This window comes from Propithecus coquereli, unplaced genomic scaffold, assembly GCF_000956105.1.
Source record: "Propithecus coquereli isolate 6110/MARCELLA unplaced genomic scaffold, Pcoq_1.0 Scaffold728, whole genome shotgun sequence".
Taxonomy (NCBI): Eukaryota; Metazoa; Chordata; class Mammalia; order Primates; family Indriidae; genus Propithecus; species Propithecus coquereli.
In genome coordinates, this window is record NW_012153374.1 from 617,698 (window position 1) to 644,090 (window position 26,393).

The following is a 26,393-nucleotide window of genomic DNA, read 5'->3' on the forward strand; positions in this document are numbered from 1 at the left end:
ATAAGTCAGAAAATTGGGTCTACATAATTAAAGGTAGGCTGATGCCACGGCACTCATGCCACTCCCTCTAGCCCTGGCAAAAGAGTGAGACTCTGTCTCAAAAAAAAAAAAAAAATGAGGCAAAATACTTTCCAGACAAAAACTGAGGAAATTAATTATCATCAGACTTGCCTTACCAGAAATATTAAAGGAAATTTTTTAGGCAGAAAATTCTATAAGTCAGAAAATTGGGTCTACATAATTAAAGGAAGAGTGTTGCAAAAGGAATAAATGAAGGTAAATATAACTTTTTATTTTTCATATTCTTAATTGTTCTAAAACATAACCGACTATTTAAAGCAATAATAGTAACAACGTATTGTGTTTTTAGAGTATATGTAAAAATGTAATGGAATACAGCAATCAATGACACAAGGAATGAGAGGAAGGAATTGGGAATATTCTGTTTCAAGGTACTTGCACTACATGTGAAACAGTATAGTGTTATCTGAAGGTGAACCAAAATTATCTAAAAATGTGCACTATAAACTCAAAGGGAACCATTAAAAACATGAAATATATATTGAAATAATAAGTAAATAAAGGAGATAAAATAGGATCATAAAAAGGATCAAATAAAATGAGAAAAAGCAGAAAAAAGGGAAAACAGAAACAAAGTACAAATACAATAAATAGAAAATAGCAAGAACAAATACAGTGTATTTTAATCCAACTATATTGACGGTCACTTTAAATGTGAGTTGCCTAAACATTCTCTTTTTTATTTCAAAATATTATGGGGGTACAAATGTTTTTGTTAGATGTATCAATTTTGGTATGCTTGAGTCAGGGTTATAAGTGTGCCCATCACCTGGATACTGTTCATTGTACCTGTTAGGTAGGTTTTCATCCATTCCCTGCTCCCCTCTCCCCTCTGCTTGATTTCCACTGAGTTCTACTTCCCTCTGTGCATATGTGTGTTCATCACTAGTTCCAATTTAACAGTGAGTACACATGGTGTTTGTTTTTCCATTCTTGCGATACTTCACTTAGGAGAATGGTCTCCAGTTCCATCCAAATTGTCACAAAAGTCCTTAATTCATCTTTCTTCATGGTGGAGTAGTATTCCACAGTATACATATACCACATTTTGTTAATCCACTCATATATTGATGGGCACTTGGGTTGATTCACATCTTTACAGTTGTGAATTGTGCTGCAATGAATATTCAAGTGCAGGTGTCTTTTTGATAAAATGACTTCTTTTCCTTTGTGTAAATACCCAGTAGTGGGATTGCTGGATCAAACGGTAGGTCTACTTTTAGTTCTTTGAGGAATCTCCATACTGTTTTCCATAGGGGTTGTACTAATTTGCAGTCCCAACAACAGTGTATAAGTGTTTCTCTCTGTATCCACACCAGCATCTATTGTTTTGTGGTTTTAATTTGCGTTTCCCTGATAATTAGCAACATTGAGCATTTTTTCATATGGTTACTGGCCATTCGTCTATCTTCCTTTGAAAAGCTTCTGTTCATGTCTTCTGCCCACTTTTTAATGGGGTTGTTTGTTTTTTCCTTGCTGATTTGCCTGAGTACTTTGTAGATTCTTGTTATTAGCCCTTTTTCAGATGTATAGCTTGCAAATATTTTCTCCCATTATGTAGGTTGTCTATTTGCTCTGTTGATTATTTCCTTAGCTGTGCAGAAGTATTTTAATTTAATCAAGACCTATTTATTTATTTTTGCTGTTCCTGTGATTGCCTTTGGAGTCTTCTTCATAAATTCTTTCCCTAGGCCAATGTCTACGGGAGTTTTTCCAACATTTTCTTCTAGAATTCTTATAGCTTCATGCCTTAGCTTTAAGTCTGTTATCCACCGTGAGTTGATTTTTGTGAGAGATGAGAGGTGCAGATCCTATTTCAGTCTTCTACATGTGGCTATCCAATTTTCCCAGCACCATTTATTGAATAAGGATTTTTTCCTCAGTGTATATTATTGTTTGCTTTGTCAAAGATCAGTTGGCTGTATGTGGATGGTTTTATATCTGGGTTCTCTGTTCTGTTCCATTGGTCTGTGACTCTGTTTTTGTGCCAATACCATGCATGCTGTTTTGGTTACTATAGTCTTGTAGTATAGTTGGAAGTCTGGTAATGTAATATCTCCAGATTTGTTATTTTTACTAAAGATTGCTTTGTCTATTTGAGCTCTTTTCTGGTTCCAAGGGAAACATAGCATTATTTTTTTCTAGATCTGTAAAATATGGCATTGGTATTTTAATGGAAATTTTGTGAAATCTGTAAATCACTTTGGTTAGTATGGACATGTTTACAATGTTGATTCCACTGATCCATGAGCATGATATGTTTTTCCATTTGTTGGTGTCATCTGCAATTTATTTTCTCAGTGTTTTATAGTTCTTCTTGTAGAGATCTTTCACCTCTTTGGGTAACTATACTCCTAGGTACTTTACTTTCTCTGTAGCTACTGTGAATGATATTGAGTCTTTGATTTGACTCTCAGTTTGTCTTTTATTGGTGTATAGGAATGCTACTGATTAGTGTACACTGATTTTTGTAATCTGAGACTTTGCTGAATTTATTCAGCAAAGGAGTCTCTTGCTGGAGTCTTTGGGTTTTCATATATAAGATCACATCATCAGCAAAAAGCAATACTTTGACCTCCTCTTTCCCGATTTAGATATCCTTTATTTTTTTTTTTTCTTGCCTGATTGCTCTGGCTAGGATTTCCAGCACTATGTTGAATAGAGGTGGTGACAATGGGCGCCTTTCTCTTCTTCCCATTCTTAGTGGGAATGCTTTCAACTTTTCTCCATTCAGTATGATGTTGGCTGTGGGTTTGTCATATATGGCTTTTGTAATCTTGAGATATGTTCCTTCTATGCTGAGTTTGTTGAGGGTTTTTATCATGAATGGACACTGAATTTTGTTGAATGTTTTTTCTGTATTTATTGAGATGATCATATGGTCTTTGTTTTTGCTTCTGTATATGTGGTGAATCACATTTATCGATTTATGTATGTTGAAACATTCTTGCATCCCTGGGATGAAGCCCACTTGGTCATGGTGGAGTATTTTTTCAATGTGCTGTTGAATTCAGTTTGCTAGTATTTTACTGAAGATTTTTGCATCTATATTCATGAGGGATATTGGTATGTAGTTTTCTTTTTTTGTTGTCTCCTTTCCTGGCTTTGGTATCAAGGTGATACTGGCTTTGTAGAATGAGGTGAAGAGGAATCCCTCTTTCTCAATGTTATGAAATAATTTCTGCAGTATGGGTACCAAATCTTCTTTTTAGGTCTGGTAAAATTCAGCTGTGAATCCATTTGGTCCAGGGCTTTTTTTTGGAAGATTTTTTTTATTACTGCTTCAACCTCACTGCTCATTATTGTTCTGTTCAGGAGTTCTATTTCTTCCTGATTGAGTCTTGGGAGGTTATGTATTTCCAGGACTTTGTCCATTTCCTCTATGTTTTTGAATTCATGTGCATAGAGATTTTCATTGTATTCACAGACGATATTTTGTATTTCTGTGGTATCAGTTGTATTATCTCTTTTTTTATTTCTGATTGAGCTTATTTGGATCCTTTCGCTTCTATTTCTGGTTAATCTAGGAAGAGGTCTCTCAATTTTTTTATCTCTTCAAAGAACCAACTTTTTGTTTCATTGATCCTTTGTATTGTTTTTTGTTTTCAATTTCATTTAGTTCTGCTCTGACCTTAGTTATTTCTTTTCTTCTGCTTGCTTTGGTTTGGTTTGCTATTCCTTTTCTAGTCCCTTGAGAAATGTCATTAGATTGTTAATTTGTGATATTTCTGTCTTTTTCAGGTAGGCATTTAAGGCTATGTGTTTTCCCCATAGGACTGCTTTTGCTGAATCCCATAGATTTTTGATAGCTATGTCCCCTTTGTCATTCAGTTTGAGGAATCTTTTGATTTCCATCTTAATTTCATTATTGACCCAATAATCATTCAGCAATAGGTTGTTTTATTTCCATGACTTTGTGTAGAATTGAGTGTTTCTCTTGGAGTTGATTTCTCATTTTATTCAACTGTGGTCTCAGAAGATACGTTGTATGATTTCTATTTTTTTTTTTAATTTGTTGAGACATGTTTTGTGACCTAAAGTATGATCAGTCTTGGAGAATGTTTCATGTGCTGATGAGAAGAATGTATATTCAGTAGTTTGGGGATAAAATGTTCTGTAAATATCTGTTAGGCCCATTTGTTCTAGAGTCCTGTTTAAGTCCAATTTTCTTTATTTATTTTCTGTTTTATCTGTCCAGTTCTCTCAGTGGAGTGTCAATGTCCCCAGCAATTATAATACGATGTTGCTATTTATCTCTTTGCTTAGATGTAGTAGGGTTTGCTTTATGATTTGGGGTACTCCTGTGTTAGGTTCATAAATATTTAGGATTGTTATGTCTTCTTGTTGAATTTTTCCCTTTACCCTCATATTAATATAATGACCATCTTTGTCTTTCTTTACTATTGTTGATTTAAAGTCAATTTTATCTGATATGAGAATGGCCATACCTGCTCTCTTTTGGTTTCCATTTGTGTGGAATATTTTTTTCCATCCTTTCACATTGAGCCTGTGTATATCCTTGTGGTTTAGTCGTGTCTCCTGAAGACATCAGATAGTGAGGTTATGTTTTTTCATCCATTCAACCAGCCTATGTCTTTTGAGTGGTGCATTCAAACTGTTAACATTAAGAGAGAGAATTGATAATGTGGAATGCTATTCTGTTCAACATGTTGGGTAGTAGTACCTTATTGTTTCGTTTCCTTCTTTGTGCTGTTGTTTTATAATAGTTGTTAGCTTTAGCTTTTTCAATGGTTTTATACTCTTGGGTATAAGAATAGCCGCTGATTCGTGTATAACACAATTCTAAGTATTTCCTGCAGCACAGGTCTGGTCATGGCAAATTCCTTCAGTGTTTGCTTGTCTGGAAAAGACTTAATTTCCCCATCAATTGTGAAACTTAGTTTTGCAGGATACAAAATTCTAGGTTGGCAGTTGTTCTGTTTAAGAAGACTGAAGATGGGGTCCCACTCCCTTCTGGCTTATAGGGTTTCCATGGAGAACTCTGCTGTTAGCCTGATGGGTTTCCCTTTGTAGGTAAGTTGTTGCTTACATCTAGCTGCTTGTAGAATTTTCTCCTTCATTTTGACTTTGGCCAGGTTAATTACTGTGTGTCTTGGAAATGTCCTTTTTGCTGTGAATCTTCCTGGAGTTCAATGGCCATCTTGTATCTGGATGTTTGTATCTCTGGTGGTACTAGGGAAGTTTTCCTCAATAATTCCCTCAAACAGATTTTCCATGCGTTTAGCTCTTCTTCTTCTCCCTTGGGGATACATATAATTCATATGTTAATTCACTTCATATAGTCCCATATCTCTCTGAGTGATTATTCCATCTTTTTTGTTTTCTTCTCTTCCTATTTAAATGACTGTGTTAGCTAGAGAGCCTTGTTTTCAAGATCTGAGATTCTTTCTTCTCCTTGGTTTAGTCTATTGCTGATGTTTTCTGCTGTGTTCTGAAATTCCCTAAATGACTCTTTCATTTCTTTGAGTTCTATTATATCCTTCCTTATGGCATCTATAGTGACTTTTTCATTGATTTCCTGAAATATTTTTTTGACTTCTTTTTGTTGGTTTTCAACCTTCTCTTTAATTCCATTTATCTTATTTGCCATCCATATTACGAACACGATTTCTGTCATTTCGACAATTTCCTTGTAGTTTGGGTTCACTACTGTGGCTCCATTGTGATTCTTTGGGGGTGTTGATCTGTTTTGATTTTTCATGTTGCCAGGGTTCTTTTGCTGGTTTCTTCTCATCTGAAACCTCTTTTCTTGACTCAGGGATAATAGTTTGCAGGACACCTATTCTTCGCTAGGAACTCTCCTGCTTAATTAGAAGGGCAGATCCCTAAATGGTGCTTTTTCCCCCTACTCTGGAATGTTGATGCAGCAGGGGAGGGGTGTGTGCACTAGAAGCCTGGAATGCAGCTGTTCTGATTTGATCTGTTCACCTTTAATCTCCTCTGTTCAAGCCTGTGCTGGATGCTGTTTGTGCTGGGTGTCAGGCTGTTCACCAGATAGTCATAGGATGTTCGAGTTGGAAGCTGGAAAGACCCATTCACTAAGGCCGCCGTTGTGAGGATTGCTCTGCCCGGGGTCTCCCCACAGAGATGACAGTGGCAGCTGGGTGAGGCTATCCAGGCAGTGGTCGTGAGTTCCTGGGCTGTGGGTGTTTTCTCAAACCAGGTCCCAGTGTACTCGCGGCTTGAGGCTGGAGGGTCCCTGGCAGGGCATTGGACTTTGGAGCAGTTCTTGCAACAGTGGTGGAGGATTCAGGCTGGGGTCTTGGGGCCCAGCTGTAGCACTAGAATCTCAGGTGGTGTCCCCGGCCTGGCAGACGTTCTGGAGCCACACAGGTGGAGCCTTAGGCTCTGGCGTGAGAGTCTCCAAGCCGAGACTGAGGAGGAGCCAGAAGCAGGGCTTCTGAGCAGGGCCTTAGAGCCAGGAGCAGGTCCGTGGGAGCGATGAGGCTGATCTGACCTGGTGGGCGGGGTCAGGTATGAGGAGGCAGCAGGAAGTTGGGACCTGGAGGGCAGAGGTGGGGCCAAACAGGTGGCGGGCTGTTTTGTAGGCTCCGGGACGGGACGGGATGCCAAATCAAGTGGGTGGAGGTTGGTTCTAGTGGCCAGGAACCACAGAGTTCTCCCCGCACTCCCAGGACCTGCTGAAGCAGTCGCCCAAGGCCTCTTGTAGGAGCTCGTGTGCCCAGATAGGAGCAGGTAGGAGCTCGTGTGCCCAGATCCCATTGCACTGTTGGGGAGGGGTTGTTGGCTTCCAGTCACGGAGTACAGCTTAGAGGAGCCTCCCTTTGGTCTGCTCTCTCCCCAGCCCAGTGGGGGCAATATAAAGGCTGCAGCCGCAAAGCTGAGTCCCAGGCCAACCTGGCACCATGCACCTGAGAGCTCAGGATGGCTTTCGCTGCTGCCCAATCCCCACCGCATCTGTTGTCTGGTGCAGTGACTCTGCACAAATCCAGGCAGGTCCCCGAACTTTGGCAGCAGAGAGCACTCTCACAACTCGGCCCACATTGCCTGCAGGGTGAGCACGGTGCCCCAGCAATCTATCCTGCTAATCTTTCCCATGCGTGCTTTGGTACCATCAAATGTATCGTTCTGTCACCTTTTTTTTTCCACCCTGAGAGTCCTGTGCTGCTTCTCTGTGGTTTCACAATGTTCCTTCCAAGAATAGCTATCTGTAGGTAGGCACCCGCTTCTTATTTACTCTTCTTTCCTTGGGAGCTGCGGGTTTGCAGGCTGCTTCTAATCTGCCATTTCCCGCCCCTCCCATGTCTCCTTCTAATGGTGGCTTCAGGATAAACTCTTCCAGTTGGGGCAGCCGGTCCCCACACCTACTCCTGCCAGCAGCTGAGGAGGAAACTTTCCTTAGGCACAGAGGCGTGCTTGTAATTTACTTGGTGCTATCTTCCTTCTCTGCAGTGGTGGCGTGTCCGGGACTGATGGCGTGAATGGGCCATAGTGGCACTTGCTTAGGGCTGGGGCTAGGGAAGGGGCCATAGTGGCACTTGCTTGGGGCTTGGGTGCAGGGGGCTTCACATGGCTCCACTGTGGATCACTGTTTCCATCCTGCAGGCTGGAGTTCCTGAGACACTGGCAGCAGCTTTTCCACTGGGCTCCAAGCCTCTTGGGGGTTGATTTCTAGCAAGATCTTGCTCCTTGTTCCACTCTGCAACTTCTTTCCATGGAATCTCCAGTAGGTTCTCGCGCTTTTCCCCCAGAGTTATACCTGAGCTCTGTTTTCTTTTTTTTTTTTTTCAACTAAAACTTTTTCTTCTTTCTGAGATGATTTGGTGACAGGTGTCTCTAGTTAGCCATCTTGTCTTTTCATTTACCTAAACATTCTAGTTAAAGACAGAGCTTGTCAGATAGGACAAAAAAGCAAGACCCAACTACATGTTGTCTACAAAACATCTACAGCTGGGTCCAATTCTGGAGCCTTCTTTAGTTAGTGGTTATCTCTCACTAACTGAAATATAAAACTTTGATAGGTTGCATGGACACCAATATGAAAACTGAAAAGAAAATATAGGTAGGCGGATCAGGAAAGAATGTCAGAGTTTAAAGTATCACCTACACAGTTGTGATTTTAACATTATTATTTTCCTCTTCAGTATCCTGAACCTGAATTTAATATGGTTTAATATCCAAAAGTGAGCATCGTCTGGCAGACAGAGTGAGATGCAGGAGAGGCCTTGCAGTTTTGGCTCAAGGAATGGAAATGAGAACTAAAGTTTAGAGAGAGTGGGGGAAATCCCTTGGGTTTTTATTTACTCTACTTCTTTGGTTCCACAGTGGAGGTAGTGTAAGGCTGGTGGCGGGCACCCCTCCCCTCCCTAAAGAAAAAGAAGCCCATGAGGCCCGCCCTAAAGACTGTAACAAAGAACTCTCTACTTTGCGTGCCAAAAGTTCATGCCGAAGAAAAATCCCCATCCCCCAACTCCAAAACCTTTATAAGCCCACTGAACACTTCTGGGTGCACGACTTCTTGGGCCCCTCTCTCAGGACCCGTGAACCTCGCCCGGGAGCACTCTCTTTCCACCTCCCCCAATAAAGCCTCATTGCTTGCCCTTTTTTCTCTGCTGCCGCCCATCCAAAAACCTTACAGGTAGCAATAGCAAAGGTGGCCCAGAAGCAAGAGTGGCCCAGAATGGGAGCCTCTAGGAATCAAAACTCTGTGGGATGAGGTCCTTCCTCTAGGTGAAGCCACCATGTGAAGAGGATACAACTAGACTTCATGCTAGTTTCTCTCTCTCTCTCTCTCTCTTTCTCCCCCCTCCCACCACCCTGCAATTTGTCTCTGGAAGTGGCACAACCATGACAGTGGGTAGGACAGAAAATGGAGCCCAGGGAACTGGAAAGTACTGAGAAGATAAGGGAGAGGGAAGAGTTTTGAAAATCAACTGCAAAAAGTTGATTTTAACCCCTGAGCTTACCTCTGACCTCAGAGTGCTTTGATCCTAATTAGCATACGAAAGATTTGGAAACTCGGCTAGCAAGTAGACCTCCACCCAAGTCCAAGACTGACCACTAGGTGGCACACATGCAGGATATACCTTAAATAGTACTGCAAAAGTCTTGAAAACTGAACTGATGTTGGACCACAATACACAAAAGTCTAAAACAAAAATATCGCCCTTCTCCATAGGATATAAACAAGATTCAGAATCTTGAAACAATACAATGTCCAGGATACAAACTAAAATCAATCAGCATGTAAATAATCATGAAAATTTCAATTTACATGGAAAAAAGCCATCAACAGATATGAATGATGAGACGATAATAGAATTATTTTAAATTATCTCTTATAAAATGCTTTAATAAGCAATAAAAAATGATTTTAAAACAAATATTAAAAATAGAAAACTTTAACAAAGAAATAGAAGATATAAATAAGAATCAAATGGATATTTTGAACTGAAAAATATAATAACTGAAATTAAAAATATCAGGTATGAAAGAAGAGATACTAACTTCATATATATTAAAATGATAAGGGTAAATAATGAACAACTTTAAGTGTATAAATTTGACAACATAGATGAAATGGACAAATTCCTTAAAAAGCACAAACTGCCAAAACTCATCCAAAATGAAACAGGCAACCTAAATTCTTCCATAACTATTACTGAAATTGAATTTGTAATTAAAAATCCTCCAAAAAATATCCTCAGGTCCAGACAGTTCCATCGGCAAATTTTACCATACATTTAAAGAAGGAATAGCACCAATTCTATGTAATCTCTTCATAAAACTAGAAGACAAGAAAACACTTAACTTATTCTATGAGTCCAGCATTACTCTGACACCAAAGCCAGAAAAAAAATGGTACAAAAAGAACTACAAATCAATATCCCACATGAACATAGACATAGAACCCGCAAAAATATGGCAAATCCAATTTGGCCATATATAAAATAAATAATTAATATACCTCAAGTACTTCAATATATGAAACTCAATCAAAGTAGTCCATCCTAAATAAGTAAAACCCCATGCTATGGCTTAAATGTGTCCTCCAACGTTCATGATTTGGAACTTAATCCCCAATGCAACAATGTTGAGAGGTAGGACCTTTAGTAGGTGATTGGTTCATGAGGGCTCTGTCCCCATGAATAGACTAATAGCATTATGTCTGGAGTAGGTTAGTTAACTTGGGAGAGGGTTCCTGATAAAAGAATGAGTTTGGCCCCCTTTCTCTCTTGCATACATTCTCTTCCCCTTGCTTTCTTTTTCACTCTTCCCTAGCATGTGTGCTTTCTTGCCCTTCTGTCTTCCCCAATGGGATAGTGCAGCAAGAAGGCCCTCATCACATATAGCCACTTGATCTTGGACCTCCAAGCCTCCAGAACTGTAAGAAATAAATCTCTATTCTTTATAAATCACATAGTCTGTGGTATTATGTTATAGCAGCAGAAAACAGACTAAGACACCTCATGTTATATCAACAGATGAAAAAAAAAAAACTTTTGACAAAATACGACATCCATTCATGATGAAACTCTCAGCAAACTAGGTAGGAATAGAAGGGAGCTTCCTCAACCAGACAAAGGATATTTACAAAAATCCTACAGCTAGCATCATACTTTATGTTGACAGACTAAATTGTTTCTCTGTAATATCAGGAACAAGGCAAGTTTGTCCACTCTCACCATTCCTACTCAACATAGTACTAAAACTCCTAGTCAATACTGTAAGGCAAAAAAGGAAATAAAAGGCATACAGATTATAAAGGAAAAAATAAAACCATCCCTGTTCACAGGCAACGTGATCACCTATGTAGAAAACCCCAGGAAATGTATTTAAAAAAACCCTCCTAGAACTAATAGGTGAGTTATCAAGTTCACAGGATACAATGTCAACACATAAAAGTCAATATATTCCTATATACAATCAATAAACAATTCAAAACCAAAATTTAAAAAAACACATTTACAATAGCTCTAATAAGATAAAATAGGTAAAACACTAACAGGACATGTACAGGACCTGTAGGCTGAAAACTACAAAACGCTGTTGAAGGAAGTCAAAGAACTAAATAAATAGAAAGACATATTCTGTCCATGGATTAGAAGACTCAACATGGTAAAGATGTCCATTGTCTTCATAGTGACCTATAGATTTAACACAATACCAATCAAAAATACTACAGGATTTTTTTTAGATATTGACAACCTGATTGTATATGCAAGGGCTAAGGAACTTGAATGGTTAAAATATTTGCAAAATAAAAATAATGTTGGAAAAAATCTCACTATATGATTTGGAGACTTACTATGAAGTTACAACATAGAGGACAGGGTGGTATTGGCAAAAGGATAGCCATACAGAGCAATAGAATAGAATAAAGAGCCCAGAAATAGACCTACTCAAATACAGTCAATTGATTTTGGACAAAGGTACAAAGGCAATTTGATGGTGAAAATAGTCTTTACAACAAATGGTGCTCAAACATCTGGAAGTCCCTATATAAAAAATAAACCTCAATACCTAAACTGTATGCAAAAAGTAATTCAAAATGGATCATAGGCCTAATTATAAAATGCAAAGCTATGAAATTCTAAAAGAAAACATAGGAGAAAATTTGTATAATATTGGACTTGGCAATGAGTTTTTAGTCACATCACAAAAAGCACTATCCATAAAAGAAAAAAATGATAAATTAAACTATAAAAATTTAAATATTTTTATCTACAAAAATTTTTTAAATAAAAATTTAAAAGCACAAGAGAATGAAAAAAAGAAATGCCACACATTGGAAGGATATATTTGCAAATTACATGTCTGGTGTATCCAAAATATATACAGAACACTTAAAACTGAATAAAATAGAAAAATCTAATTAAAAAGCAATCAGAGAGAAAAGACAGATTACCTAACAAGAGTAACAATTAAATTTGCAGTTGACTTCTCAACAGCAATAATGAAAACCAGAAATAGTACAATAATATCACTAAAGTTCTGTGATAAAATAACTATTAACCCACAATTATATACTCAGAAAAATCTATCTTCAAGAATGAGGATGCAATAAACACATTTTCAGGCAAACAACTCTGAGAGAATTTATTACTACTAACCCCTCAATAAGAGGGGTTCTATGGAATGTACTTAAGACAGAAGAAAAATAGTCCCAGAAGAAAGGGCTAAGAGGCAAGAAGAAACGGTGAGCAAGTAAAGTGGTAAACATGTGGGCAAAACTAAGTCAACATTGACTTAAGAAACAACAACAATAAAAGTGCCCAATTTGTGGTTTATAAAACAACCAAGGGACTTCTGGTTTCAGTTCCAAGAGTTTGAAGTTGTTGGTGTCATCTTTTTTTTTTTCTTTTTGAGACAGAGTCTTGCTCTGTTGCCCAGGCTAGAGTGCTGTGGCATCCGCCTAGCTCACAGCAACCTCAGACTCCAGGGCTCAAGCAAACTCCTGCCTCAGCCTCCCAACTAGCTGAGACTACAGGTGTACACCATGACACCTGGCTAATTTTTTCTATTTTTAGTTGCCCAGCTATTTTTTTTTCTATTTTTAGTAGAGACGGGGTCTCGCTCTTGCTCAGGCTGGTCTCGAATTCGGAAGCTCAAGCAATCCTCCTGCCTCAGCCTCCCAGAGTGCTAGGATTACAGATATGAGCCACTGCGCCCAGCCCTGCCATCTTTACAATAAGAAAAATTTGGTCAAACTGAAAATCAGTGACTTTTTCTGGGACACATCAGAGAACTGTGGTCATAGAGAAAATTGTCACCTTGAAATATGCAGAGCCAGGCACTTTCAGAAAGAGACAGCATCTGAGATTTGCTTACCTAGAGCAGAAGGCACTGGATGCCAGATGCTAGTTAATACTTAAATACTACTAATATAAACAACTTTACACTTATACATTTAACTACTTAGAATATATAGACCAATTCCTTGAAAAACACAACCTCCCACAACTCAACCAAGATAAAATAGACAATCTGAATAGTTCTATAAAAATTAAAGTAATTTAGATCAAAAGAAAATCCCCAGAAATAGAAATCTTCAGACCCAACTGTGTGCACGTGCAAGGTTTACCACACTTTAAAAGAAGAATTAACACAAATTTTACACAATCTCTTCAGGAAAACAAGAAAATGAGAGAACATTTCTAACTGATTTTATGAAGCCAGGATTACTCTGATACCAAAGCCAGACAAATGGAGTACAAAAACTCCCCCCAAACCCCTGTAGTCCAATATCTCTCATGAACTTAGATGCAAAAATCCTCAACAAAATATTGGCAAATATAATCCAACATTACATGAAAATAATTACAGTTGGTCCTCTGTATCTGTGGGTTCCACATCCATGGATTCAACCAATGGCAGATTGAAATATTTTTAAAAAAATAAAAATAACAATAAAAATAATACAAATAAAAACCAATACAGTATAACAAGTATTTACATAGCATTTACATTGTGTTAGGTATCACAAGTAATCTAGAGATGACTTAAAGTATATGGGAGGATGTGTGTACATTTTATGCAAATACTAGGCCATTTTATATAAGGACTTGAACATCCATGGATTTTGGTATCTGCAGGGAGTCCTGAAACCAATTCCCTGCAGATACCAAGGGACGACTGTATATGCAATGATTAAATGGAATTTAGTCCAGGTATGCAAGGCTAGATCAACAATTAAAAAATCAATTAGTGTAATCTACCATATCAACAAACTAAAGAAAAATTTATTAATTCACACTGAAAACACACTTCACAGAACCCATTAATTATCAAAATTCTCAGCAAGTTAGGAATATAAATGAATTACCTAAACTTGATAAGGAACCTCTAGAAAACAAAACAAGACAAAACAAAACTATCACCAATATTATTACACTTAAAAGTGAAATACTGAAAGTTTTCCCCCTAACACAAGGACCAATGTAAGGATTTCCACCTTCTCTACTCTTTTGACATAGTACTGAAAGTTCTAACCACTGCAATGAGACAATAAAAGGAAATAAAAGGTATCCAGCTTGGAAAATAATTTTTAAATATTCCCTATTTGCAAATGTCATGATTACCTATACAGAAATTCCCTCAAAAATTATAGAAATTCCTTGAACTAATGAATGAGTTAATCGAGGTTGCAGGATATAAGATCAATACACAAAAATCAATTGTGAGACTTTCACTTCTGGTATGACAACATGAGGAGCTCTGAAGATTCACTTTCCAGTGAAACAAGCTAAGCTGAAAAAATTACAACAAAACAACCCTTTAAAATTAATGGAATGTACCACGTGAAGAAATGTTTATTCAAGAAAAGCTACTAAAATTCATAATCGGAATTCTTCCTCTGTCAGCTTAATTGTATCCTGTATATTGGTATCTGTTGGTAGGGATCGAATATGCACCTCTTACACTTTCCTGGATTAAACTTAAGCCCATTATCCAAAGTGGAGCACCACAAGAGCAGCAGAACGGGACCCATTTGTACTCACCATCAAATTGGTATTAACTAATCAACACATAAATGCACATATCAGAACAACATCTATTGGATGCTGGGGAAGGGGGAGGGCGGTGGGAGGAGGGGGGAAGAGGGAGGAGGGGAGGGGTATTTGTATACACAAGGAGGGCAATGCGCACTACCCGAAGGATGGACATAATTGAAACACGGACTTCGGTGGGGGGGGGAACCAAGGGCAACACACGTAACCTAAACATATGTACACACATAATATGCTGAAATAAAAAAAAAAAAAGAAAAGCTACTAAAATTTAGTAAGAACAGAGTCTGTGATATTTCCGCCATGTCATTACTGTCTCCAAGCTTAGCTTGATGGAAGTTCCACTGAAGGTGTATATAACCAAGATGAAGTTCCTTTCTCCTTAGAGAGAACTTCCAATCAATGATATGATATCTCACTGTGAGGGGCAAACAGCCATCATTTTGCATTCTCTCTAGCTCAGAGATGCAGAGGCTAAATTCCTGGCAAATGTGGCAAAGAGGTTGGGAGATCTGTTCCTCCACCCAGTCCCTACTCACAGAATGGAGGCTATATGCCAGGTGCAGCAGTCTGAGATTGCTGAGGTCCTAATCACCCTCACTCCAACTTGCTCATAAGGTAAATTCCACACCAGGACAGGCAAAGTGAGAAGACCAGAGGCCACTGCCTCATCCAGCACCCAGAGCAGTGGCTCAGGGAGTATGCTCATGGAGAGAGGCAATCTGTCAGATAAGAGAGCTCTGAAACTCTCCCCAAAGAAACTGACCTTAATTTAAACAGAGTACAAAGAAGATCAGACCTAAGGATGCTCTAAAAAACTACAGGTATACTTAAGTAAGGGCAACAAGCTAAACCATAGGCCAGCTAGTTGACCAGAGAGAACCAGAGAAAGAAACAAGAAGAGCTCTCCTGGGGCAAGAACAAACGTCAAAAACTACCCCTGCCAGAGTTTAATTGTATAACGCTGCCAAGCAATGTATTCCTCAGGGCATTGCCAAATAAAGAAAATAGGGCAACCAGCTATTAATTAGTGGAGCCTAGAATGTAATACCAAATGGGCTCATAGGTTAATAGATTGGGGAAAGTTATGCCCTCCAAGAAGGAACACCAAAGGGTTCACACTTCAGGGAAATATACATCACTAAAATAGCCTAGCCAAGTCACAAAGCAAAGAGTTATATTGGGGTAAGGAAATTCAAACCCATAGGAACATAAAATTATATAAAATAATAATTATAATAATGTATTGTTGAATTTTTAGCATATATAGTGTAATATGTGTGAAATAATAGCACAAACAGAAGATGGAATAGAGCTACATAGGAGTAACATTTCTATATCTCATTGGAATTCAGTTAGTATAAATCTGGAACAAACTCTGATAGTTAAGATGTATAGGAAAAGCCCTAGAGCAACCACGAAGAAAAAAACCTCAAATATATAATAAAAAATCATTAAATGAATTAAAATTTTAAACTAGAAAATACTCATTTGATGCAAAAGAAAGAAATAAAGGAGGAATAGAGGAAAGAAAGACATGAGCTATATAAAAAATAAAATCTATATCAATAATGAATTAAATATGAAAGGATTAATCAATCAAAAGGCAGAAAATATCTAATTGAATAGAAATATAAACAAATAAGATGTATCTATATGCTACCTACAGAAGATACCTTTCAGATTCAAAGATACAAATAGGTTGAAAGTAAAAGAATGTAAGTAATACATTATGTAAACAGCAACCACAAGAAAGTTGGAGGGGATATATATCAGACAAAATGGATGTTAAAAAACATTACTAGAAACATATAGGGACATTTTATAATGACAAAATGGTCAATTCATAAGGAATATATCACAATTATAAATATATATGCCTGGCCAGACACAGTGGCTCACACCTGTAATCCTAGCACTCTGGGAGGCTGAGGTGGGAGGATTGCTTGATTCAGGAGTTCGAGACCAGCCTGAGAAAGAGCAAGACCCCATCTCTACTAAAAATAGAAAGAAATTAGCTGGACAACTAAAAATATATAGAAAAAATTAGCTGGGCATGGTGGCCCATGTCTGTAGTCCCAGCTACTTGGGAGGCTGAAGCAGGAGGATCGCTTGAGCCCAGAAGTTTGAGGTTGCTGTGAGCTAGGCTGACGCCATGGCACTCTACTCAGGGCAATGGAGTGAGACTTTGTCTCAATCAATCAATCAATCAATAAGACTAACATCAGATTATTCCTAATGCAGAATCACATATAAATGCTTGTATTCACTTACAGAAAGCAGCTAGACTTTGCCCAATTTACAGGCTAGCAAACTTTGGGAAAGAAAGCAGTAGGTACAGTTTGTACTAATACACACGTAACGAAGCAGGAGTACAAATGCATGTATTCTCTGAGAGAAAGCAGCTAGACTTTCCCCAAATTACAGGATAGCACAACTTTGGGAAAGAAAGCAGTGGGAACAGTTTGAACTAAAACACACGTAAGAAAGCAGAAGTCTTTTCATTATAAGTATGAAACCTTTCAGCCCAAAGCGGGTTCAGATACAAATGTGTGTATTCTCTCAGAGAAAGCAGCTAGACTTTGCCCAATTTACAGGCTAGCACAACTTTGGGAAAGAAAGAAGTTGGTAAAGTTTGTACTAAAACACACGTAAGAAAGCAGGAGTCTTTTCATTATGAGCATGAAACCTTTATTCCTAATGCATAATCAGATATAAATGCGTGTATTCTCTCAGAGAAGGCAGCTGGACTTTGCTCAATATACAGGCTAGCACAACTTTGGGAAAGAAGGCAGTTGGTATAGTTTGTACTAAAACACACGTAAGAAAGCAGGAGTCTTTTCATTATAAGTATGAAACCTTTATTTCTAATGCAGAATCAGATATAAATGCATGTATTCTCTAAGAGAAAGCAGCTAGACTTTGCCCAATTTGCAGGCTAGCAGAAGTTTGGGAAAGAAAGCAGTGGGTACAGTTTCTACTAAAACACATGTAAGAAAGCAGGAGTCTTTTCATTATAAATGTGAAACCATTCCGCCCAAAGCAGATTCAGATACAAAGGCATGTATTGTCTCAGAGAAAGCACCTAGACTTTCCCCAATTTACAGGATAGCACAACTTTGGGAAAGAAAACAGTGGGAACAGTTTGAACTAAAACACACGTAAGAAAGCAGAAGTCTTTTCATTATAAGTATGAAACCTTTATTCCTAATGCAGAATCAGATATAAATGCCTGTAATCTCCCAGAGAAAGCAGCTAGACTTTGCCCAATTTACAGGCTAGCACAACTTTGGGATAGAAAGCAGTGGGAACTGGTTCAACTAGAACACAGGTAAGAAAGCAGAAGTCTTTTCATTATAAGTATGAAACCTTAAAAAAAAAAAGACTAACATCAGAGCCTCAAAATACATGGAGCAAAAACTGACATAATTAAAGGAAGAAATAGATAATTCACTGACAGTGGATGGAGATTTCAATACCACTTTTTCAATAATGGATAAAACATCTACAAAGAAGATCAATAGTGAAATAGAAGACTTCAACACAAACTAGTCCTAACAAACATCTATGAAACATTCCTCCCCCAAACAGCAGAATACACATTCTTTTCAAGTATACATCATTGTCCAATATAGACCATATTCTAGGCTATAAAACAAGCTCCAATAAATTTGAAAAAATTGAAATCACACAAAGTATGTTCTCCAATCACACTGGAGTGAAATTAGGAATTAACAACAGAGATAACTTTGCAAAATTCATAAATATGTGAATTTAAAGGAAACAGAAAAAAGGATATAATAAGGTTTAGAGGGGGAAATAATGAAATAGAGAATAGGAAAACATTAGAAAAAAATCAACAAAATAAAAAGTTAGTTCTTTGAAAAAATTAACAAACTTGACAAACCCTTAGCTTGACTTATCAAGAAAAAAAAGAGAAAACTCAAATAAATAAATTTAGGAATAAAAGAGGAGGCATTACTACTGATCTTACAGAAACAAAAAGAAGTATTAATGTAAAGAAATATTATGAACAACTATATGCCAACATAATAAATGATTTGCATGAAATAGACAAAGGGTTAGAAAGATACAAACTCCCAAAATTGACCCAAAAGAAAAGAAATCTGAATAGATCTATAACACCCAAAGAAATTGAATAAGTAATGAAAAAAATTACCAGAAAGAAAAATCCAGGATTAGATGGTTTAACTGGTAAATTCTACCAAACATTTAAAGAATTAATACCAATTCTTGAAAAACTTCAAAAAATAGAAGAGAGAACACTTCCCAACTCATTCCTTAAGGCTAGTATTTCTGTGCTACCAAAGCCAGACCAAGATACCAGAAGAAAAGAAAATTATAGAACAATATGTGTTATGACTATAGATGCAAAAATCCTCAACAAAATACTAGCAAACTGAACTCAGAAAAGTATAAAAAGAATGATACACCATGACCAAGTTAGATTTATTATAGGAATGCAAAGTTGGTTTAACCTCTGAAAATCGATTAATGCAATGCACTGCATCGATAGAACAAAGGATAAAAAACACATGATCATCTCAATAAACAAAGAAAAACCATTTGAAAAATTAAATTCCCCTTCATGATAAAACAACCGAACAACATAAGAATAGAAGGAAAGTTCCTAAACCTGATAAAGACCATGAATGAAAACCACACAGCTAATATCACAGTTAATGGTAAGTGACTGTTTTTCCCCTAAGATCAGGAATAAAAGAAGGATGTCTATTTTCACCTCATCTTTTCAACATTCTGGTAGAGGTTCTAGCCATGGTAATTAGGTAAGAAAAAGAAACAAAAAGCAACCAGATTAGAAAGGAAGAAGCAAAATTATCTCTATTTGCAGATAACATAATCTTGTATAATGAAAATCCAAAAGAGTACACTAAAAAAATCTACTGGAACTAATAAATGCACCCAGCAATGTTGCAGGATACAAGATCAATATATAAAAATCGATTATATTTCTATAAAGTAACAATGAGCAAACAAAATGAAATTAAGAAAAGCAATTCCATTTTCGATAGCATTAAAAACAAAATGCTTAAGAGAATACTTAAAAGAACATAAAACTTATACTCTGAAAACTACAAAACATGTTGAAAAAATTAAAGACTTAAATAAATGCAACAACATCCCATGTTCAGGGACCTAAGACTTAATGTTGTTAAGAAAACAATACTCCACAACTGATCTATGGATTCATTGCGGCCCCTATCAAAGTCCCAGCCGAATTCTTTGCAGAAATTGACGAACTGATCCTATAATTCATATGGAAATTCAAGGGGCCAAGAATAGCTAAAACAATCTTGAACACAATCTGAAAAAACCAAAACTGGGAGACTCACATTTCCCAATTTCAAAATTTACTAAACACTATAGTAATCAAAACTGTGTGGTACTGGCATAAAAATAGATGTATAAACCTATGGAATAGAACTAAGAGTCCAGAAATAAACCATTAAATTTATGGTCACCTGATTTTCATCAAGGGTGCCTAGACAATTCAGTGAGGAAAGAAGAATCTTTTCAAAACTATGTTGCCAGGACAACTAGATTTCCACATGCAAAAGAATAAAGTTGGATTTCTATCTCACACCATAAGTAAAAATTAACTCAAAATAAATCAAAGACCTAAATGTAAGAGCTAAGAATATAAACCTCTTAGAAGAAAGCCTAGGCATAAATCTTTGTGACCTTGTATACTACAACATGAGTTAACCTTGAAAATATAATGCCCAATGAAAGAAGCTCGATACAAAAGGCCACATAGTGCATGATTCTACTTATATGAAATGTCCAGAACAGGCAAATCCCTAGAGACTAAAAGTATATTAGTGGTTGCCAGGGGCTGAGGGGAGGGGAGAATCGGGAGTGATTCTAAAGAGTATGGGGTTTCTTTTTGGCATAATGAAAATGTCCTGGAATTAGTGATGATGATTGCCCAATCATGTGAATATATTCAAAACCACTGCCTATACACTTTAAAATGTTGAATTTTATGGTATGCAAATTATATCTCTATCCAAAAAAATTTTTTAAAAGTATAAGAAAATATTATATATACCAGGAAAACAAATATTAAAATATTAATGTAAATAAAGCTAATATGTAGGTATATTAATATGGGGGAAAAAATTGATTGTAGGTTAAAAACATCAGTGATACCAGATTACCAGGTATTACCAGAGATAATTTCCTTACACACTGATAAAATATTTAATTCGCCAGGAAGATATAGCAATTCTAAATTTGTTTGTAACTATCTACAAACTTTCAAAACTAACAAAATTACAGGGAGACATTAACAAATTTTCCATATCAACAGGCAGTCAAAACCCCAGAATATAGAACATTTGAGCCAGGTTAACAAACACGACTTCATTGCTGTATATACTACACTAAACACAATGGTAAAATGCATATTCTTTTCAAGTGCTAGTGGAACATTTACCAGAATTGTCCATATGTTGGTCCATAAAGCAAATTTCAACAGATTTCAAAGAAATGAAATCATGCAAAGTTTGTTCTCTGACCAAAGTGGAATTAAACTGGAAATGACAAGTGCACTGATCTGATCTATCAAACAGAAGCTGGCTCAAGGGCTGGCACTAAGTACTGGAGGCCACCTGTGTGCCAGGCATTAACCCTTTAGTTGCTGGATGAAAACCAGGAGGTCCCAGCAGTCTTGGGAAAGGGACTGAGATGCCAGGGCAACTGAATAAGTGATGGAGAGACTAAGCCTGGGACAGTGTCTATTTATCAAATGGTCTGGAAATATTTTTAAAATTTGTACGGTCACACAGTCATGCATCTGTGGAATATCAGCCCTGTTTAGTAAGCCAATTATAGCATTGGATGCTTATATTAGAAAAGAAGAAAGTCTGAAAATTGATGAGCTGAGCATCCAAATTTACAAGTTAAAGAAAGAACAACAGAATAAATAGAAAGTATAAGAAACAGAAAAATGACAAGAAAAATAATAAAACAGAAAATAAAGATATAACAGAAAGGATCAAAAAGCCAAAAGTTGATTCTTTTAGAAGAATTATAAAAGTGACAAACTTCTGGCAAGATTGATCAAGAGAAAAAAAAGAAGGTACAAATAAGTAATATTACAACAAAAAGAAGAGATGTAATTTCAAATGTAACAGAGATTTAAAAGATACAAAGATAAAAACTTTATATAAATAAATTTGAAAACTGATGCGAAGTAGAAAAAGTCCTAGAAAACCGTAACTAAACAAAGCTGACTTAAGTAGAAATAGCAAACGGAAATGACTCTATAACTATTAAAGAAATTGTATCAGTTAAAATATTAAAGGAGACATCAGGCTCAGATGGTTTTACTTGGAAGTTCTGCCAAATATTTGATGAACAGATAGTTCCTTGGACAACCTCTGCCAGAGAAAAGAATGAAAGGAAATAGTTCTCACCTCATTTTATGAGGTTAGTATAACCTTGACACCAAAATCAGACAAGGACAATGTAAGAAGGAAAAAATTACAGGCCAATCTCATTCTGGAATAAAAATGTTAAAATCCTAAACAAAATATTAGTGAATGAAATCCAGAAGTGTTTAATTATCCCAGGACTGCCAGATTAGTTCAACACAAGAAAAACTCTAATGTAATAAACCACATTAATGGGTTAAAATAGAAAATTAATATGTCATACTAAGATGATACAGTAGACATAAAGTAAACATGTTTAATAAAATTCAACATCCACTCATCTTTTAAATATTATATTGGCAAACTAGAAATAAACGGGAACTGCCTAACCTGTTAAATGATATCTACCAAACAAAAGACAGCAAATGACACTTTAAAAGCATTCATTTTAAAATCACGATCAACCAAAGAATGTACACTATTAACATTTATATTCAACATATACTACACATCATGCGCACGTGTATGTTAAAGGTGGGTGGTCTTGGCAGTTTTGTAATATAAGAAAAAGGATAAAAAATGGATTGGAGGGGGAAATGAAAGCTGTCATTTACATGCAAATTATCAAAACATAAAGTTTAGCAGGCTTGCTAGTTACAAATTCATTATACAAAAAAATTACATTTGTACACATTAGCAACAAACTGCTATACAATGTAATTTTCTAAGAAGGTACTATTTACAATAGCAACATAAAATAAGCAAAAAATTTTTACAATGATGCACAAGTACTTTATAGGTTAAACTATAAAACTTGACTCAAATAACATCAAAAAAGTCTTAAATACATGGAGAGACATACCATGGTTAGGGAAGACTCTGTATCACAAAAATGGTAACTCTTCTCAAATCGATTTACAGATTGAATGTAATTCCAATCAAAACCCCTGTGTGTAACTTGAAAAGTTGATTCCATAATTTATGAGGAAGAGCAATGGGCCACGAATAGCCAAGACACTCATAAGAAGGACAAGATGGAGGGACTTGTTCTACCAGGATAAATGTACAAGAATGTCCATTGACTTCTCATTCATAACCCCAAATTAGAAACTACCTAAATGCTCAACAACAGTAAGACGGATAAATAAGCTGTGGGATATTCACAAGGAGAGTAAACGAGCTACAACTACATGCAACAATAATATGGGTGGCTCAAATAAACATAACGTTGGATGAGAAAAGAATATACACAGCTGTTCAAGCACCTTACACAAGTTAACCAATTTGATCCTCAGTACAACATCAATAAATGATTGTGTGTCCTCTAGAGAGGATGCGCCAAGAAAAAGGTGATTCAGGACCTTTCTGGGATTAATAGCCTGGCCTCCCCAGCAGGAGGTCAGGCAGACATTGACTAGGGCAAGACTTGGCAACCACTAAGTTTTTTGTAGCTATGGTCTGATGAAATTCAGTCAATCATTAATGAGTGACTGTCTTATGTACACAGATCCTTATTCTTGGCTATAGTGAATGGTAGAGTGGAAGTAGCACAGAGTACCATTTACTGAGCATCTGCTATGTGCCAGGCTCAGGGCTTGATACTGGGGATATGATGGTTAACAAGACCACAAGACCATACACCTACTTTCTTGTTTAAATAATGAAAAGCAACATTTACTGAGTGCCTAATATGTGCTGAACACTCTTGTAAGGACTTCACATGCTTACGCTCATCTAATCTTCACAAGAACACCATTATTAACTTCATTTTTACAGGTGAGGAAACAGAAGCCCAGTGAGGTTAAGAGATTTGTCCAAGGTCGCAGAGGTGGAATTTGGCAGAAATGGGACTCAAATCTAAGCAGTCTGAATCCAGAACCTCTGAATCAGTAATCCCAACAACACTGGGAGGTATGTATTAATCCTGTTCTATAGTTGAGGAAAATAAGGTTCAGAAGTAAAGTAAGCAAATATTTATTTTGTGCCTTCTATGTGACAGAGACTATATTAGGTGATTTATGTATATTATCTCTCAACTTGAAAGACACAATTCCCAGGAATATAAGGGTTCTAACCCATGTATGCAGAGAGTGACTTGCCTGCTTGTCAGCTAAACCCATAGTCCCTTGGAAAGGACCAAAAGTAGCTGGCTGGGTGGGGGTGGGATATAGCTCTCAGTCTCCAGGCTCCTAGATCTCCAGATGAGTGAGTGAAACTGCTGGTGGAGAGAAGGAAGAACAGGAGGCTGTTTTTTTTCTCTGTTCCTCCATCCACACCCTACATCTTAAGCACTATATTTAATATCCTACATCTTCCTGGATCCTCTAAGCAATAGCCCTGTTCCCCCCAATAGCCCTGAGCCTGGGTTTCCTCTAGCATTAGCAGAGTGGAAACGTGGTCAGCTGGTCTTTGGGGTGTCTGGGTCCCACAGCCCACAGCTGTCTTATCTTCACCACCTTATGGCTCCTCAGGCCACAATCCTTGGGCTGGAAACACCTTGACTCACAACTGTCCTCTTGTTATCTATGGAAAATGTTTTTTAAAAAATATTTATAGGTTTTATTTGCTTCTTCTTTGCCCTGGCTCTTTCTTAAATTTCCAAAGTGAACACCACACCAGCAGGCTGGCCCTGAGAGACTGAGTGTTGTCTTCTCCCTCAAATCCCCAGAGCAGCAAGAGGGTCCATGTGTGCCAAGAAGGCAACATAGGAGCCAGGATATCCAGCCTTTTCCCCAACCCATGCAGGTACAGACTGAGAAGAGGCTTGAGAAAGAGGAGGAGTAATACTGACCAGTGACATGGTACTGTTGTGTACTCTGCACCTGTCCCCTGAGAGACAATGCCAGGAACCATCACCTTATTTCACTCAGGCATTATGATTCAGGCAAGATCAATTCCCAGACGTTTCACAGAAGTCATCGAAATGAAACATTCTAGGATAGCACTGAATAGTCCCAAACTAGTAACATTAAATTCTAAGCAAGAAGCATTCCAAATAAGCTCCAGATAAGAAAGGAAAAGTTCCCAAAGATCCCTCTGATTAAGATGGTCTTTATTTAATCCTCCTTCTTTCTCCATCTTCATCTCTTTCTTTCCATCTTTCTTATTCTTTCTTCACCTTTTCTGACATTAGCCTCTTGTCATCCTACAGCCACTTCATCCAGCTGCTCATCTATTCCACCTTTTAGGTTGGGGTAGGAGTGGATGGCAAGGGGGTGCATCCTTCGCTCTTCTACACTCACTCTACCACTACCACCTTGAAGCCCATGGAAACAAACCCCACTTACAGCCCCTTCTTCGTTGCAGCCCGCTGCTGCTGCTGCTGTGTGGAATCCAGATCTTCTGCAACCTGGTTTGGGTGAGCTCTCCCATCTCTCGAGACATCTTAGGAGTCGCAGCTAATGACACTACTGCCCACAAGGTACCAGGCCTCACTTCCTATCTTACTAGCTGTCCCTTCTCTTGATGTGGCCACGGCAGCAGGTGGACAGGGCTGGGGCAGGGGCACGCACTGGGTTTCTGAGCCCTCTCACAGCCTGTCTCCAGCTCCTTATCCTCTTTCCTCTAGTCCTATCCTGCCTCTGCTCCTGTACGTACCAGTGAGGGCTTGGGTGCAGAGAGCGAGAGGTTGGGCAGAGGTCAGCAGAGGCCTCTGAACTCCAAGGGCTGTGTACATAGGAGATAAGTTGGAGCACAGCAAGGAAGGCAGCCAGCAAGACAGCCCAGGTCTGGCCAGTCACTTCCCTCCAATGAAGATAGGACTAGTAGAGTATGCAAATAAAAGACCAAAGATCATATGCTTACATCCTGTGTGGGGTAGGGAGGCAAAGGTGATGGTGGTAGGTCTCAGCAGCTTTCACAGCTTTGAAATAAAAAACAGGCCCAAGTAGAATGTCAAGCTCCAACCCAGAAACAGAGAGCCACAACAAAAATGCACAGTTCCCAAGGACAAAAACACAAACACAAAGTCCCTAATGAAAAATGCAATGTTTTGAGCTAGCAATTAAAGGCCCAAACTGGAAGTGGAAGGTCTACTGCCTCACTGCTCCCCCCACCCAAAATGGCATTGCAACCCTTGTCTTCCCCTAGATTCTGCTGCCTTCCCTGCCACAGGGCCTCTCCCACTTAAAATGTGCTGCCTGGGGCACTCTTGCAGAGATGGGCACTATCTGATCATCTTTATACTCTCTCCAGCTAAGGCTAAATAAATCAGAGTAAACCTGACACCTCAGGAAGAGGAGTGAGTACAGCCATTGCCGGAGGGAGAGACGTGAAGCAATGCCCACGTGGCTGCCAGCTGCCAGCAAATGCCCTAGGAAGAGTGGCATTATGATCTGATCCAAAACCTGGCTAAAGTTCCTCATGCCAGGCAATTGGGATGGAAGCTTAGGAGGGTGAA

At 37.8% G+C, this 26,393-nt stretch overlaps 1 protein-coding gene across 2 annotated transcripts in view; it reads right to left on the reverse strand.

The window, feature by feature from the left end:
• Positions 1–25,665, reverse strand: part of PFKFB1 (6-phosphofructo-2-kinase/fructose-2,6-biphosphatase 1) — a 54,397-nt gene extending 28,732 nt beyond the window's left edge. Inside the window, exon 1 of one of the 2 annotated variants that reach the window (XM_012661628.1) lies at positions 25,282–25,665. In XM_012661628.1, the coding sequence (XP_012517082.1) occupies positions 25,282–25,378 (97 nt within the window). In that variant the 5' untranslated portion in view covers positions 25,379–25,665. The remainder of the gene's footprint in view (positions 1–25,281) is intronic. The other variant, XM_012661629.1, reaches the window with a different exon arrangement.
• Positions 25,666–26,393: the final 728 nt, after the last annotated feature.